Source organism: Phyllobates terribilis, unplaced genomic scaffold (assembly GCF_046119375.1).
Source record: "Phyllobates terribilis strain yellow unplaced genomic scaffold, ASM4611937v1 Scaffold_1__5_contigs__length_1240528914, whole genome shotgun sequence".
Lineage (NCBI taxonomy): Eukaryota > Metazoa > Chordata > Amphibia > Anura > Dendrobatidae > Phyllobates > Phyllobates terribilis.
In genome coordinates, this window is record NW_027362761.1 from 9,784,928 (window position 1) to 9,799,637 (window position 14,710).

Sequence of the window (14,710 nt, forward strand, 5' to 3'; positions counted from 1 at the left end):
GGGCAGAGGGACAAGGTCCTGTAGCCCACCAGGCTGTAACACTGCAGTAACACGTGGCTGCGCTTGTATTGCGGGCAGTGAGAGCAGTCACACGCTGTGCAGGGATCGGACACAGGCTACTGTCAGTAATGGACGCCGCACTCCGACATCACTAAGCAGGCGCACATAGAGACGAATCAAAAACAACGACGTCCTTCCCAGCTCCCAGCGTTCAAGGCGGCAGAGTGACGTCACTAATAAGCCCGGTCACGTGGCTCTGAGGTCATCAATAGGACCCCGTACGCCAGGAACGAGGTGCTGTCGCGATTGTTTTCTTGGGGCTTTGTTGAAGAGCTCCAATAACACAGCTGTCCCTGGATACTGTGCAGCATGGCGGACGAGCAGCTTTCCTCAGATGTCGGATCCAAGACAGAGGTGGATACGAAGAAGCTGAGCGAGTTGCGTGTGATCGACCTGAAGGCCGAGCTGAAGAAGCGGAACTTGGACAGCGGCGGAAACAAGAGCGTCCTCATGGAGAGGCTGAAAAGGGTGAGCCCGGTGGGCCTGTGCGCCCTGCAGGAGGGACGGAGGGAGGGAGGGAGGGGGCATGTGAGGCCTGTGCGCCCTGCAGGAGGGAGGGGGGGGGGAGATGGTGAGGCCTGTGCGCCCTCAGGAGGGAGGGGGGATGTGAGGCCTGTGCGCCCTCAGGAGGGAGGGGGGATGTGAGGCCTGTGCGCCCTCAGGAGGGAGGGGGGATGTGAGGCCTGTGCGCCCTCAGGAGGGAGGGAGGAGGGATGGTGAGGCCTGTGCGCCCTGCAGGAGGGAGGATGGGGAGATGGTGAGGCCTGTGCGCCCTGCAGGAGGGAGGATGGGGAGATGGTGAGGCCTGTGCGCCCTGCAGGAGGGAGGGAGGGGAGATGGTGAGGCCTGTGCGCCCTGCAGGAGGGAGGGAGGGGAGATGGTGAGGCCTGTGCGCCCTGCAGGAGGGAGGGAGGGGAGATGGTGAGGCCTGTGCGCCTGGCAGGAGGGAGGGAGGGGAGATGGTGAGGCCTGTGCGCCCTGCAGGAGGGAGGGAGGGGAGATGGTGAGGCCTGTGCGCCCTGCAGGAGGGAGGGAGGGGAGATGGTGAGGCCTGTGCGCCCTGCAGGAGGGAGGGAGGGGAGATGGTGAGGCCTGTGCGCCCTGCAGGAGGGAGGATGGGGAGATGGTGGGGCCTGTGCGCCCTGCAGGAGGGAGGGAGGGGAGATGGTGAGGCCTGTGCGCCCTGCAGGAGTGAGGGAGGGGAGATGGTGAGGCCTGTGCGCCCTGCAGGAGGGAGGGGGGGGGGGGGGATGGTGAGGCCTGTGCGCCCTCAGGAGGGAGGGAGGAGGGATGGTGAGGCCTGTGCGCCCTGCAGGAGGGAGGATGGGGAGATGGTGAGGCCTGTGCGCCCTGCAGGAGGGAGGATGGGGAGATGGTGAGGCCTGTGCGCCCTCAGGAGGGAGGGGGGATGTGAGGCCTGTGCGCCCTCAGGAGGGAGGGGGGATGTGAGGCCTGTGCGCCCTCAGGAGGGAGGGGGGATGTGAGGCCTGTGCGCCCTCAGGAGGGAGGGAGGAGGGATGGTGAGGCCTGTGCGCCCTGCAGGAGGGAGGATGGGGAGATGGTGAGGCCTGTGCGCCCTGCAGGAGGGAGGATGGGGAGATGGTGAGGCCTGTGCGCCCTGCAGGAGGGAGGATGGGGAGATGGTGAGGCCTGTGCGCCCTGCAGGAGGGAGGATGGGGAGATGGTGAGGCCTGTGCGCCCTGCAGGAGGGAGGATGGGGAGATGGTGAGGCCTGTGCGCCCTGCAGGAGGGAGGATGGGGAGATGGTGAGGCCTGTGCGCCCTGCAGGAGGGAGGATGGGGAGATGGTGAGGCCTGTGCGCCCTGCAGGAGGGAGGATGGGGAGATGGTGAGGCCTGTGCGCCCTGCAGGAGGGAGGATGGGGAGATGGTGAGGCCTGTGCGCCCTGCAGGAGGGAGGATGGGGAGATGGTGAGGCCTGTGCGCCCTGCAGGAGGGAGGGAGGGGAGATGGTGAGGCCTGTGCGCCCTGCAGGAGGGAGGATGGGGAGATGGTGAGGCCTGTGCGCCCTGCAGGAGGGAGGGAGGGGAGATGGTGAGGCCTGTGCGCCCTGCAGGAGGGAGGGAGGGGAGATGGTGAGGCCTGTGCGCCCTGCAGGAGGGAGGGAGGGGAGATGGTGAGGCCTGTGCGCCTGGCAGGAGGGAGGGAGGGGAGATGGTGAGGCCTGTGCGCCCTGCAGGAGGGAGGGAGGGGAGATGGTGAGGCCTGTGCGCCCTGCAGGAGGGAGGGAGGGGAGATGGTGAGGCCTGTGCGCCCTGCAGGAGGGAGGATGGGGAGATGGTGGGGCCTGTGCGCCCTGCAGGAGGGAGGGAGGGGAGATGGTGAGGCCTGTGCGCCCTGCAGGAGTGAGGGAGGGGAGATGGTGAGGCCTGTGCGCCCTGCAGGAGGGAGGGGGGGGGGATGGTGAGGCCTGTGCGCCCTCAGGAGGGAGGGAGGAGGGATGGTGAGGCCTGTGCGCCCTGCAGGAGGGAGGATGGGGAGATGGTGAGGCCTGTGCGCCCTGCAGGAGGGAGGATGGGGAGATGGTGAGGCCTGTGCGCCCTGCAGGAGGGAGGGAGGAGGGATGGTGAGGCCTGTGCGCCCTGCAGGAGGGAGGGAGGAGGGATGGTGAGGCCTGTGCGCCCTGCAGGAGGGAGGGAGGGGAGATGGTGAGGCCTGTGCGCCCTGCAGGAGGGAGGGAGGGGAGATGGTGAGGCCTGTGCGCCCTGCAGGAGGGAGGGAGGGGAGATGGTGAGGCCTGTGCGCCCTGCAGGAGGGAGGGAGGGGAGATGGTGAGGCCTGCGCGCCCTGCAGGAGGGAGGGAGGGGAGATGGTGAGGCCTGCGCGCCCTGCAGGAGGGAGGGAGGGGAGATGGTGAGGCCTGCGCGCCCTGCAGGAGGGAGGGAGGGGAGATGGTGAGGCCTGCGCGCCCTGCAGGAGGGAGGGAGGGGAGATGGTGAGGCCTGCGCGCCCTGCAGGAGGGAGGGAGGGGAGATGGTGAGGCCTGCGCGCCCTGCAGGAGGGAGGGAGGGGAGATGGTGAGGCCTGCGCGCCCTGCAGGAGGGAGGGAGGGGAGATGGTGAGGCCTGCGCGCCCTGCAGGAGGGAGGGAGGGGAGATGGTGAGGCCTGCGCGCCCTGCAGGAGGGAGGGAGGGGGGATGGTGAGGCCTGCGCGCCCTGCAGGAGGGAGGGAGGGGGGATGGTGAGGCCTGCGCGCCCTGCAGGAGGGAGGGAGGGGAGATGGTGAGGCCTGCGCGCCCTGCAGGAGGGAGGGAGGGGAGATGGTGAGGCCTGCGCGCCCTGCAGGAGGGAGGGAGGGGAGATGGTGAGGCCTGCGCGCCCTGCAGGAGGGAGGGAGGGGAGATGGTGAGGCCTGCGCGCCCTGCAGGAGGGAGGGAGGGGAGATGGTGAGGCCTGCGCGCCCTGCAGGAGGGAGGGAGGGGAGATGGTGAGGCCTGCGCGCCCTGCAGGAGGGAGGGAGGGGAGATGGTGAGGCCTGCGCGCCCTGCAGGAGGGAGGGAGGGGAGATGGTGAGGCCTGTGCGCCCTCAGGAGGGAGGGGGGATGTGAGGCCTGTGCGCCCTCAGGAGGGAGGGAGGAGGGATGGAGGAGGGATGGTGAGGCCTGTGCGCCCTCAGGAGGGAGGGAGGAGGGATGGAGGAGGGATGGTGAGGCCTGTGCGCCCTGCAGGAGGGAGGATGGGGAGATGGTGAGGCCTGTGCGCCCTGCAGGAGGGAGGGAGGGGAGATGGTGAGGCCTGCGCGCCCTGCAGGAGGGAGGGAGGGGAGATGGTGAGGCCTGTGCGCCCTGCAGGAGGGAGGATGGGGAGATGGTGAGGCCTGTGCGCCCTCAGGAGGGAGGGAGGAGGGATGGTGAGGCCTGTGCGCCCTGCAGGAGGGAGGATGGGGAGATGGTGAGGCCTGTGCGCCCTGCAGGAGGGAGGATGGGGAGATGGTGAGGCCTGTGCGCCCTGCAGGAGGGAGGGAGGGGAGATGGTGAGGCCTGTGCGCCCTGCAGGAGGGAGGGAGGGGAGATGGTGAGGCCTGTGCGCCCTGCAGGAGGGAGGATGGGGAGATGGTGAGGCCTGTGCGCCCTGCAGGAGGGAGGATGGGGAGATGGTGAGGCCTGTGCGCCCTGCAGGAGGGAGGATGGGGAGATGGTGAGGCCTGTGCGCCCTGCAGGAGGGAGGGAGGGGAGATGGTGAGGCCTGTGCGCCCTGCAGGAGGGAGGGAGGGGAGATGGTGAGGCCTGTGCGCCCTGCAGGAGGGAGGGAGGGGAGATGGTGAGGCCTGTGCGCCCTGCAGGAGGGAGGGAGGGGAGATGGTGAGGCCTGTGCGCCCTGCAGGAGGGAGGGAGGGGAGATGGTGAGGCCTGTGCGCCCTGCAGGAGGGAGGGAGGGGAGATGGTGAGGCCTGTGCGCCCTGCAGGAGGGAGGGAGGGGAGATGGTGAGGCCTGTGCGCCCTGCAGGAGGGAGGGAGGGGAGATGGTGAGGCCTGTGCGCCCTGCAGGAGGGAGGGAGGGGAGATGGTGAGGCCTGTGCGCCCTGCAGGAGGGAGGGAGGGGAGATGGTGAGGCCTGTGCGCCCTGCAGGAGGGAGGGAGGGGAGATGGTGAAGCCTGTGCGCCCTGCAGGAGGGAGGGAGGGGAGATGGTGAGGCCTGTGCGCCCTGCAGGAGGGAGGGAGGGGAGATGGTGAGGCCTGTGCGCCCTGCAGGAGGGAGGGAGGGGAGATGGTGAGGCCTGTGCGCCCTGCAGGAGGGAGGGAGGGGAGATGGTGAGGCCTGCGCGCCCTGCAGGAGGGAGGGAGGGGAGATGGTGAGGCCTGCGCGCCCTGCAGGAGGGAGGGAGGGGAGATGGTGAGGCCTGCGCGCCCTGCAGGAGGGAGGGAGGGGAGATGGTGAGGCCTGCGCGCCCTGCAGGAGGGAGGGAGGGGAGATGGTGAGGCCTGCGCGCCCTGCAGGAGGGAGGGAGGGGAGATGGTGAGGCCTGCGCGCCCTGCAGGAGGGAGGGAGGGGAGATGGTGAGGCCTGCGCGCCCTGCAGGAGGGAGGGAGGGGAGATGGTGAGGCCTGCGCGCCCTGCAGGAGGGAGGGAGGGGAGATGGTGAGGCCTGCGCGCCCTGCAGGAGGGAGGGAGGGGAGATGGTGAGGCCTGCGCGCCCTGCAGGAGGGAGGATGGGGAGATGGTGAGGCCTGCGCGCCCTGCAGGAGGGAGGATGGGGAGATGGTGAGGCCTGCGCGCCCTGCAGGAGGGAGGATGGGGAGATGGTGAGGCCTGCGCGCCCTGCAGGAGGGAGGATGGGGAGATGGTGAGGCCTGCGCGCCCTGCAGGAGGGAGGATGGGGAGATGGTGAGGCCTGCGCGCCCTGCAGGAGGGAGGATGGGGAGATGGTGAGGCCTGCGCGCCCTGCAGGAGGGAGGGAGGAGGGATGGTGAGGCCTGCGCGCCCTGCAGGAGGGAGGGAGGAGGGATGGTGAGGCCTGCGCGCCCTGCAGGAGGGAGGGAGGAGGGATGGTGAGGCCTGCGCGCCCTGCAGGAGGGAGGGAGGAGGGATGGTGAGGCCTGCGCGCCCTGCAGGAGGGAGGGAGGAGGGATGGTGAGGCCTGCGCGCCCTGCAGGAGGGAGGGAGGGGAGATGGTGAGGCCTGCGCGCCCTGCAGGAGGGAGGGAGGGGAGATGGTGAGGCCTGCGCGCCCTGCAGGAGGGAGGGAGGGGAGATGGTGAGGCCTGCGCGCCCTGCAGGAGGGAGGGAGGGGAGATGGTGAGGCCTGCGCGCCCTGCAGGAGGGAGGGAGGGGAGATGGTGAGGCCTGCGCGCCCTGCAGGAGGGAGGGAGGGGAGATGGTGAGGCCTGCGCGCCCTGCAGGAGGGAGGGAGGGGAGATGGTGAGGCCTGCGCGCCCTGCAGGAGGGAGGGAGGGGAGATGGTGAGGCCTGCGCGCCCTGCAGGAGGGAGGGAGGGGAGATGGTGAGGCCTGCGCGCCCTGCAGGAGGGAGGGAGGGGAGGCCTGTGCGCCTTGCAGGTGGGAGGAGGAAGGGAGGCGCTTTGTTAGTTAATTTCTAATACGGAGCATAATTGTAAGGTTTCTAGTTCAGAAGGTAGTTAAAGAAGTTGTCCAGTACTTTTTTTTTTTTTTATTTGCCCAGTGTATTTAGCATGTGGGCATAAGTATATTTGTAATTACCTTGCGCTACTGATACTGCCTGTGAGCGGCGCTGTCGGTGGCCGCTCACGGGCAGCACGTGACCCCCCCCCCCTGCTGATGTCGTCAAGACGAGTGAGGTATGACTCAGCACTGGGGTTCCCATGGTGGCTGCTTGGTTGTGGGCAGGGTTATTCCCCTGCGTCACACCCAGCATCCACTTCTCGCTTTCCCAATGAATGAGGAGAGGGAGAGCGCGCGGTGGATGCCGGGTGTGATGCAGGGGAATAACTCCGCCCACAACCCAGCAGCCATCGGTGGAACATGGAAGAGGGACACTTGGCTGCAAGCGCCGGCTGCAGCCGGGGGGTCATTTGATGCCTATGCGTGGCCAGTGATAGCGCCGCTCACAGGCAGTAACTCCAACACAAGGTATTTACAGAGATACTTAGGCCCACATGCTGAATACATTGGGCAACTTAAACAAAAGTACCGGACAACCCCTTTAACGTTTTCGCGGCAGAGCCTGTTTGCACCTTAATGACCAGGCCAAATTTTACAATTCTAACCACTGTCACTTTATGAGGTAATTACTCTGGAACGCTTCAACGGATCCCTCTGATTCTAAGATTGTTTTCGTGACATATTGTACTTCATGATAGTGGTAAAATTTGTTCAATATGACTGGCGTTTATTTGTGAAAAAATCGGAAATTTGGTTAAAACTTCACTTTTTTCAAACTTAGAGTTTTTATGCCCTTAAACGGGTTTTCCCATGAACAGAAGTTTGTTTTAATAGATTTTGGAATAATAACTTAGGGGATAAAGCGAGGGCATTAACTATAAAATATAACTTTTAATAGGTGAGTTTAAAATGTTTAGTGTAAGACCATTATGGTGGAGACAAAGTGCACATACTCCCCAGGTCGGAGTAACAACAAAGTAAGAGAGTAAAGCACGTCACCTAAGTGGCGTACCAGACCCTGATCAGAAAGCATCATTTATTAATGCCTAAATGACACAGTCTCTGTTAAACGTCCAACAAGTAAGTGGACAAAATTAGACGTTTCTTAAGTGATCAAATAGTATCAATATGATGATCCTGCACAGGTAAACTTCTTAGAATGATTGAAAAAAAACATTTCTCATATGCATTCAACATAGATAAGATAGGATTCCGATAATGATATCAACAATAGAAAACGTTTATCATCCATATAGAATAACATTTAGAAAATTGAATAAAAGTAATGGAACGTCCTCACCTAATATGTGGAGTAGTACACATCACAGTAGGGAAAAAAGGATGAGATGTTTCTTGAAGGGGAAGCAGGTAGATAGGCAATGGTCCAGGGGAGGTGTATTTTTCTGCCCCTATTAATTCCCTACATGGACTGCACGATCCCTGTGCCCCTTTACTCCTGCCCTAACAAGGACAGTCCACATCGAGACTGCTCTAGTAGCCCTGTGCTTGCCCTGTAGTCTTGACTCGTTTCTTCCTTTCGGAGTCATCAGGGGACCCTACTGTGTAGCACCATAAAGGCTAAGCTATCTCAGCATAAAGCATAACTGTCTTCACTAATCTAAGGTGAAGCAGTGCTATGGCACAGTAAAGGAGTTTATATATGATGCTAATATTCAAGTAGTCAGGTGGATGTAGGTCCACTTATAATTGCCAATAATGTGAAACCCATCAGTTTGATGTATAAGAGTAAATGACACACCGCACAGTGGCATGCGGTAATGTGTAGAACGCAGGTCGCATCCGGTGGAGTGAACGCAGCAGCGTGTGAGATGCATGTTATACCTGTGGAACGCACCGGAAGTCACTTCCGGTGACGATATCTCCGGAGGCGTTACCCTAAGCGGCCTCATCGCTGGTCAAGCAGTCACAGCACCAATTACAGCGTCATAGCCAGAGGAGCTAAAAAAAAAAAAACAGCATCACTCGGGGCCATATCAAGACACAGGCATGGGACCATTCACATAATGTCCCAATTCAAACCGGCGTCGCACAACATGCAAATCCATAACTTACCCCATTAAGCGTGCATGGAAGGGGCAGAAACCGCACATGTTTAACCCCTTAAGCCCCGGAGCGGTTTCCGTTTTTACATTTTCGTTTTTTGCTCCCCTTGTTCCCAGAGCCATAGCGTTTTTATTTTTTGGTCAATATGGCCATGTGAGGGCTTATTTTTTGCGGGACGAGTTGTACTTTTCAACGCCATTACTAGTTTTACCATATCGTGTACGGGAAAACGGGAAAAAAATCCAAGTGCGGTAAAATTGCAAAAAAAGTGCAATACCACAGTTGTTTTTTTGTTTTTTTTACCACGTTCACTGAATGCTAAAACTGACCTGCCATTCTTATTCTACAGGTCATTATGAGTTCATAGACACCAAACATGTATAGGTTCTTTAATATTTAAGTGGTGTTAAAAAAAAAAAAAGCGCCATTTTCCGAGACCTGTAGCGTCTCCATTTTTCGTGATCTGGGGCTGGATGAGGGCTTTTTTATTGTGCGACGGGCTGACGTTTTTATTGATAACATTTTGGGGTAGATCCGATGTTTTGATCGCCCTTTATTGCATTTTATTGCAATTTTGCAGCGACCAAAAAGCATAGTTCTGGCGTTTAGAATTTTTTTTCTCGTTATGCCGTTTACCGATCGGATTAATTCTTTTTTATATTGATAGATCGGGCGATTCTGAACGCGACGATACCAAATATGTCTATGTAGGTTTTTTTTTTATATATTTTATTTTGAATGGGGCGAAAGGGGGGTGATTTAAACTTTTATATATTTTTTAATATTTTTAGAAACTTTTTTTTTTTTTTTTTTCACTTACTGCATGCTTCAATAGTCTCCATAGGAGACTAGAAGCAGCAACTGTCCGATCGGCTCTGCTACATACAGGGGACCAGCAGATCCTGCATGCAGCAGAAATGGTCCTGTGCTATGAGCGCCGACCACTAGGTGGCGCTCATAGCGACCAGATCATGACAACCACAGGCGTCTGCTGCAGACCCTGGGTTGTCATGCCCACCCATCGGTGAACCGCGATCACGTGACGGGGTTACCGATGGGCGGGGCTTATGACGCGCTACCCGGAAGCGCTCGTTAAATGCCGCTGTCTGAGATTGACAGCGGCATTTAACATGTTTACAGCCGCGGGTGGATCGCGATTCCACCCGGGGCTGTTGCGGGCACATGTCAGCTGTAATAATCAGCTGACATGTGCTCGGTTCAGTGAGGGCTCAGCGCAGCAGCCCTCACTGAACTGGGTGTACGCAAATGTGCGTACTAATACGGCAAGGGTTGTTAAGGGGTTAAACACATGGCTCATTTATGTAATGGATAGCATAACCAGGTTATTCCCTCCTGTATATACAGGGGAGAAGGGTCACATAAAACAGTGTATTAGTGTCCATACCAAAATGATTAAGGAGTTCACACTATATTGGCAATGTACAAAAGAGTATATGTTGAACGTTGGTACTAGAAGTCATATAGGTACAGAGTAATAGGATTACCTCTGTCTGTACAGAGTCCAAGACAGTGACATAATTGTGCGGTCAGCCAGTATTAAATTGATCAAGCTGAAGAATTAATGGCATAAAATTACAATGCGAAGGTTCTAATTCTTTAAATAAAGCAATTATAACTACATTGCTCATTTAATCCTAATGGTGCCACTGTATTGAGATAGAAAATCCACCTAGTCTCAGCCTGAATGTATTCAAAGATAATTGTTCCTGTTCCAACAGTAATATCATAAAACGTATTGAGCTATGGGTAGCTTATTGTTCCCACTTAGTCAGAAAACCAGGGTATTTATAGAGTTCTGATCTGAAAACACTTCTCTGGCCTCTAACAACCACTGCGCTGTGTTTAACCCTGTTGACAAACGTCTAATTCTGTCCACTTGTTGGACGTTTCATAGAGACTGTGTCATTTAAGCATTAATAAATGATCCTTTCTGATCAGGGTCTGGTACGCCACTTAGGTGACGTGCTTTACTCTCTTACTTTGTTGTTACTCCGACCTGGGGAGTATGTGCACTTTGTCTACACCATAAGGCTGTGTGCCCACGATGCGTTTTTTAAGCGTTTCCGCAGCAGCAAAAACGCTGCAGAAACGCTTGGTAGAAGGTCTGCCATGTTCCCCCAATGATAATCCGCATGTGCTGTGCACATGCTGTGGAAATTTCCACTGCGGATTTTCATTGCAGAAAAAAAACGCAGCACTACTAATTATTTTGCGGTGTGACAGTGTCACTGGTTTTATATGTGAGGGGAGGTATGTGTCACTCAGGATGCTCTCCTGTGTGAACTAAGACCTACTTTATTTTTCTGCCAGCGTGTTATATGCTGGTAGATTTACTCTGTTAAAGGGTGTGCGGTTTTATGGGAATGGCAAAGAGGGCGGGACGCCATTCCCCCTACCTCCCCTCAGGGTGTGGCCGAGCAATGTGTAAAAGCTCAGTCCCTTTTTTTTTTCTCTGGAGTGTGGTCTGGAGAGGGAAGTCTCCAGACAGTATTGTGGAAGCTGCAGAGCTTTTCACATGGACTTTAGCAGTGCAGTTTATGCTACCGAGAGCGGGCGGAACCCGCTCATCTATGGACTGAGTTATACTTTGTTTTGTTTTTTTTTCCGTTTAACCCCAGAGGGGTCATGTTTGTTTTCCTGTGAAACCTGCATGAGTTTATGGCTGATAATAAACCAGCAGAAAGGAACCCTGAGAACGTGTGTCCTGAGTCTGCCTCCAGGAGAGCCGAGCGAGTTGTCTTGCCACAGCGGAAGTGCTGCGTTTTCACCGCCATTGACTTGCATTAGAACGCGCCAATTCCGCAAGACTGCATCTGTACTTGCGTAATTGGCGCTTTCTAATGTGCGGTTGGTAACCTGGGTGTGGAGGACAGGAGACTCTCCTCCACACCCAGTTACCCTAAAAGCTGTAAAAAAAGAATAAAATAAAAAATAAAGATTATATTCACCTTCCGACGGCCCCCGGACTCCTTCCCTGTGCTTGCCGGCAGATCGCGCAGGACTGAAGGACCTGCGGTGACGTCACAGTCATGTGACGGCAGGTCCTTCAGTGCAGTGTACCGCGATCTGCCGGCAGCCAGCACAGGAGCGCAGCAAGACGGCGCGGGCCATTGGAAGGTAAGTATAGGTTAATTTTTACCACTCTCTCGGGTCACAGTATATAAATCCATGCTGTTTGCATGGATTTATATAGTGTGAAGTTGTCAAGCACTTTTCAAGTGATGCTAAAAATCGCTTGGAAAGCGCTTCTCAACCCGCATGTGGAAATGCATGTGAAGAACGCTTCACATCCGCTTGTCCCTGGCAGGAAAACGCATGTACAATCCGCATACGTTTTTTCTGCCAGGGAAATACAGAAACGCTCAGGAAAAAATCCTGAGCATTTCTGCATCGTGGGCACATAGCCTAATTGTCTTACACTAAACATTTTAAACTTATCTATTAAGTTATATTTTATAGTTAATGCCCTCGCTTAATCTCCTGATGACTGGGTATGAGATATATATTTGAATACAAATCTTAGTATTGCTATCTACGGAATAATAACTTACACAATTGGATGTGTTTAAATCAAATGTTCCTGTGGAAACTACATATCAGCCCTAGATCTTAAATTCTTCCGTAGGAAAATTTGGTAATTGTTAAGCGCGCTCTAGTCAAATGTGTGATGGAATGAAAATGGTCACTACATTCCTAGTTGAACCTTTCCAAAATGGTGTCACTTCAGGGGAGATTGTGCTGTTTTGCCACTTTTCAGAGCTGCAACATCCCACCTGAAGTAACCCCATTTTGGAAATGACCCTTCTCTGGGAATTCATCTATAGGTTTAGTGACAATTTTCACTCCTGGATGATTTCCAGAAACAAGCATCATTGGAAGTTTTAGGCCACGACCACACTATCCGTATTTGGTCAGTAATTATTTTGCAGGAGTGGGAGCCAAAACCAGGAGTCGGTGATAAATGCAGAATTGGTGCACTTGTTTGTATCACCCACTCCTGGTTTTGGCCTCCACTCCTGCAAAAAATTACTGACCGAATACTAATAGTGGGGCAGAGGCCTTAGAGCAAAAATTGCCAATATGCAATTGTAGTGCCCAGCTTGTGTCTCTGGGGACATCCAACTCGGAAACTAAGCAAGCTCTACTCCAATATGTCAGTCACCAGATAAACCATATGCTTGAATGACAAAATGGGATAAATGTAATAGTTTAAAAACGTGGTTTCGTGTGGAAGATGTTAAAGCAGTCGGTGAGGCATAAGGCTGGCAATGATGGGCATTTTGGGCAATAATAGTAGTTATCATGCCTCATTCCTCTCTTGGTACATACATGACCTTTTCTCTGGGGGTTCCTTCTTGTTTCTGTTTCTTGAATGAGTGCAATAAAATGCTGCTCAGTGAGTCTTTTGACCACTTTAGATGGATGAGCAAGGTCAACATGTACAAAAACAAGATTTTAAGTGACCTTTTCCTGATACTTTCCTTGATTAACACAAAAGATCTAAATGTGGCAATCTAAAACAGGTAAAAAACTTTTTATACCAGGTATATGATTTTCTTGATACCTGGTATGGCTGTAGAACCTACTCTCCAAGGTCCACACCTCCCAGGTATTTGTTCTACTCAATGACTGACACAGGTTTTTGCTTAGGAGTAGTGGATCCTAGTTCTACAATAGCCCTTGTGGCATCTGTGTGGATTGAGCTGAGCATATAAATAACTTATCCTTCAACTTAAAGGGGTATTCCCATCTCCAGGATCCTATCCCAATATGTAGTAGTAATAATAATAATTTTAGCAAATATCTCCAATTAGAAATGTGCAGTGCAAATTAATTGGGACAAAGCAAACCAACACATATTTTTGAATATTCAAAAATAAAATGTTATAATGCACTGTTGCATACTAATTTTAGTAAGAAATATGTCGTCCTTTAGCAGATATGAGGTTTTCAATGTGTTTCGGCATTGATTCTACCAAGTTTTTGCGTAAATTCTTCATCATGGAGCCACACTTGTATGGCACTGTTTATCATGCGTTCTTTGGTTGTACAGTCCATTTTGCCATGACGTCTCTTAACAATGCTCCACAAATTTTCTATAGGATTTAAGTCTGGTGAATTGCCAGGCCAGTCCAGCACTTTTACTTTATTTTCTTCCAGGAATTTCTTCACACACTTGGAATTGTGGCATGGAGCCAAATCTTGTTGGAATGTCCCTTCAAATTTACGCATGAATGGCACATTAAAACGTTTTAAAACGACTATGTATTTGAATGAATTCATCATACCATCAACAGGAAATAAACTCCCTGTACCATCAGCTGTAAAAAGCCACAAAACATCTGTCAATCACTGACTGGTAACCAACTTACGATTTTGCTTAAAAAATGCTTTGTCCCAATTAATTTGCACAGCACTGTAGTATAGTATCTTTGATTTGCTATCTCTTACCTCATGTGCACGCAACGCAGGACCTTTAGTTATCCATGGTTACGTCCACTGATAACGTCAGTTAGCTAGTTGCTAGTGGTTGTAACCATGGATACCTAAGGTCCTGCGTTGCGTGCACATGAGGAAAGAGATAGCGAATCAAAAATACTATACTACATTTCTAATTGGAGATACTTGCTAATATTATTATTACTACATATTGGGATAGGATCTTGGAGATGGGAATACCCCTTTAAGGACAAGCAGCTCCCCATTGCGTACAGCCTCTGACTGCCTCTTTTTGAACTTTTCGTTGACCAATGATTTTGGAGACCCCTTACTGTTTTTTACGAATGGTCCCATGTGTACACAAAAAAACGTGATTTGAACATTTGGCCGTGCTCTACTTGTTTCACTTTAATAGGTGTCCAAAAGCTTTTGCCCATATAGTGTGTACACTGCATAGTACACTTGTTGAATTTACAGATTGCTGTAATGTGACTTTAGATTATTAAAAGGATTTTGTCCTCATCCATTGGCTGCCGTTTATTTTCTTTAATCACTTGTGCTTTACTCCTTCTCCCTGGCTCCAGCACTTAGTCTCTGCTGTTGCTCCTGACATTGGACTTGGGGAGCGTGAGTAAAGCATAGTTAGTTAAATAAAAAAAAAAAAACAAAACTACAAATTGCAGTAATAACAAGGTTTTTGTGAAACAGTAAAGCCCCTTTAACAAATATCTTTAAAGAAACACTCCAACCAAAGAATATAACCTAATCTCGTCTAAATATGTTGTTCTATTATTTTGTATTATGCATTGCTTATTTTGCACCATCATATTCCACAACACTTTACATACATTATCATGGCTGTTCCCAATGGGACTCAAAATCTACATTCCTTATCAGTATGGAGTGTGGGAAGAAACCAGTGAACCCTGAGGAAACCCACGCTAACACGGGGAGAACATACAAACCCCTTGCAAATGGTGTCTTTGGTGGGATACTATTGTAAGTGTGTGAAGGAAATGGCAATGAT

General features: G+C 53.6%; 1 protein-coding gene across 3 annotated transcripts in view; it reads left to right on the forward strand.

Annotated features, from left to right (window-relative positions):
• The first annotated feature begins 209 nt into the window (after nt 1-209).
• Nucleotides 210-14,710, forward strand: part of LOC141167079 (scaffold attachment factor B2-like) — a 183,333-nt gene continuing 168,832 nt past the window's right edge. For all 3 annotated transcript variants that reach the window (XM_073654455.1, XM_073654621.1, XM_073654535.1), the window contains exon 1: nt 210-528. In XM_073654455.1, the coding sequence (XP_073510556.1) occupies nt 370-528 (159 nt within the window). In that variant the 5' untranslated portion in view covers nt 210-369. The remainder of the gene's footprint in view (nt 529-14,710) is intronic.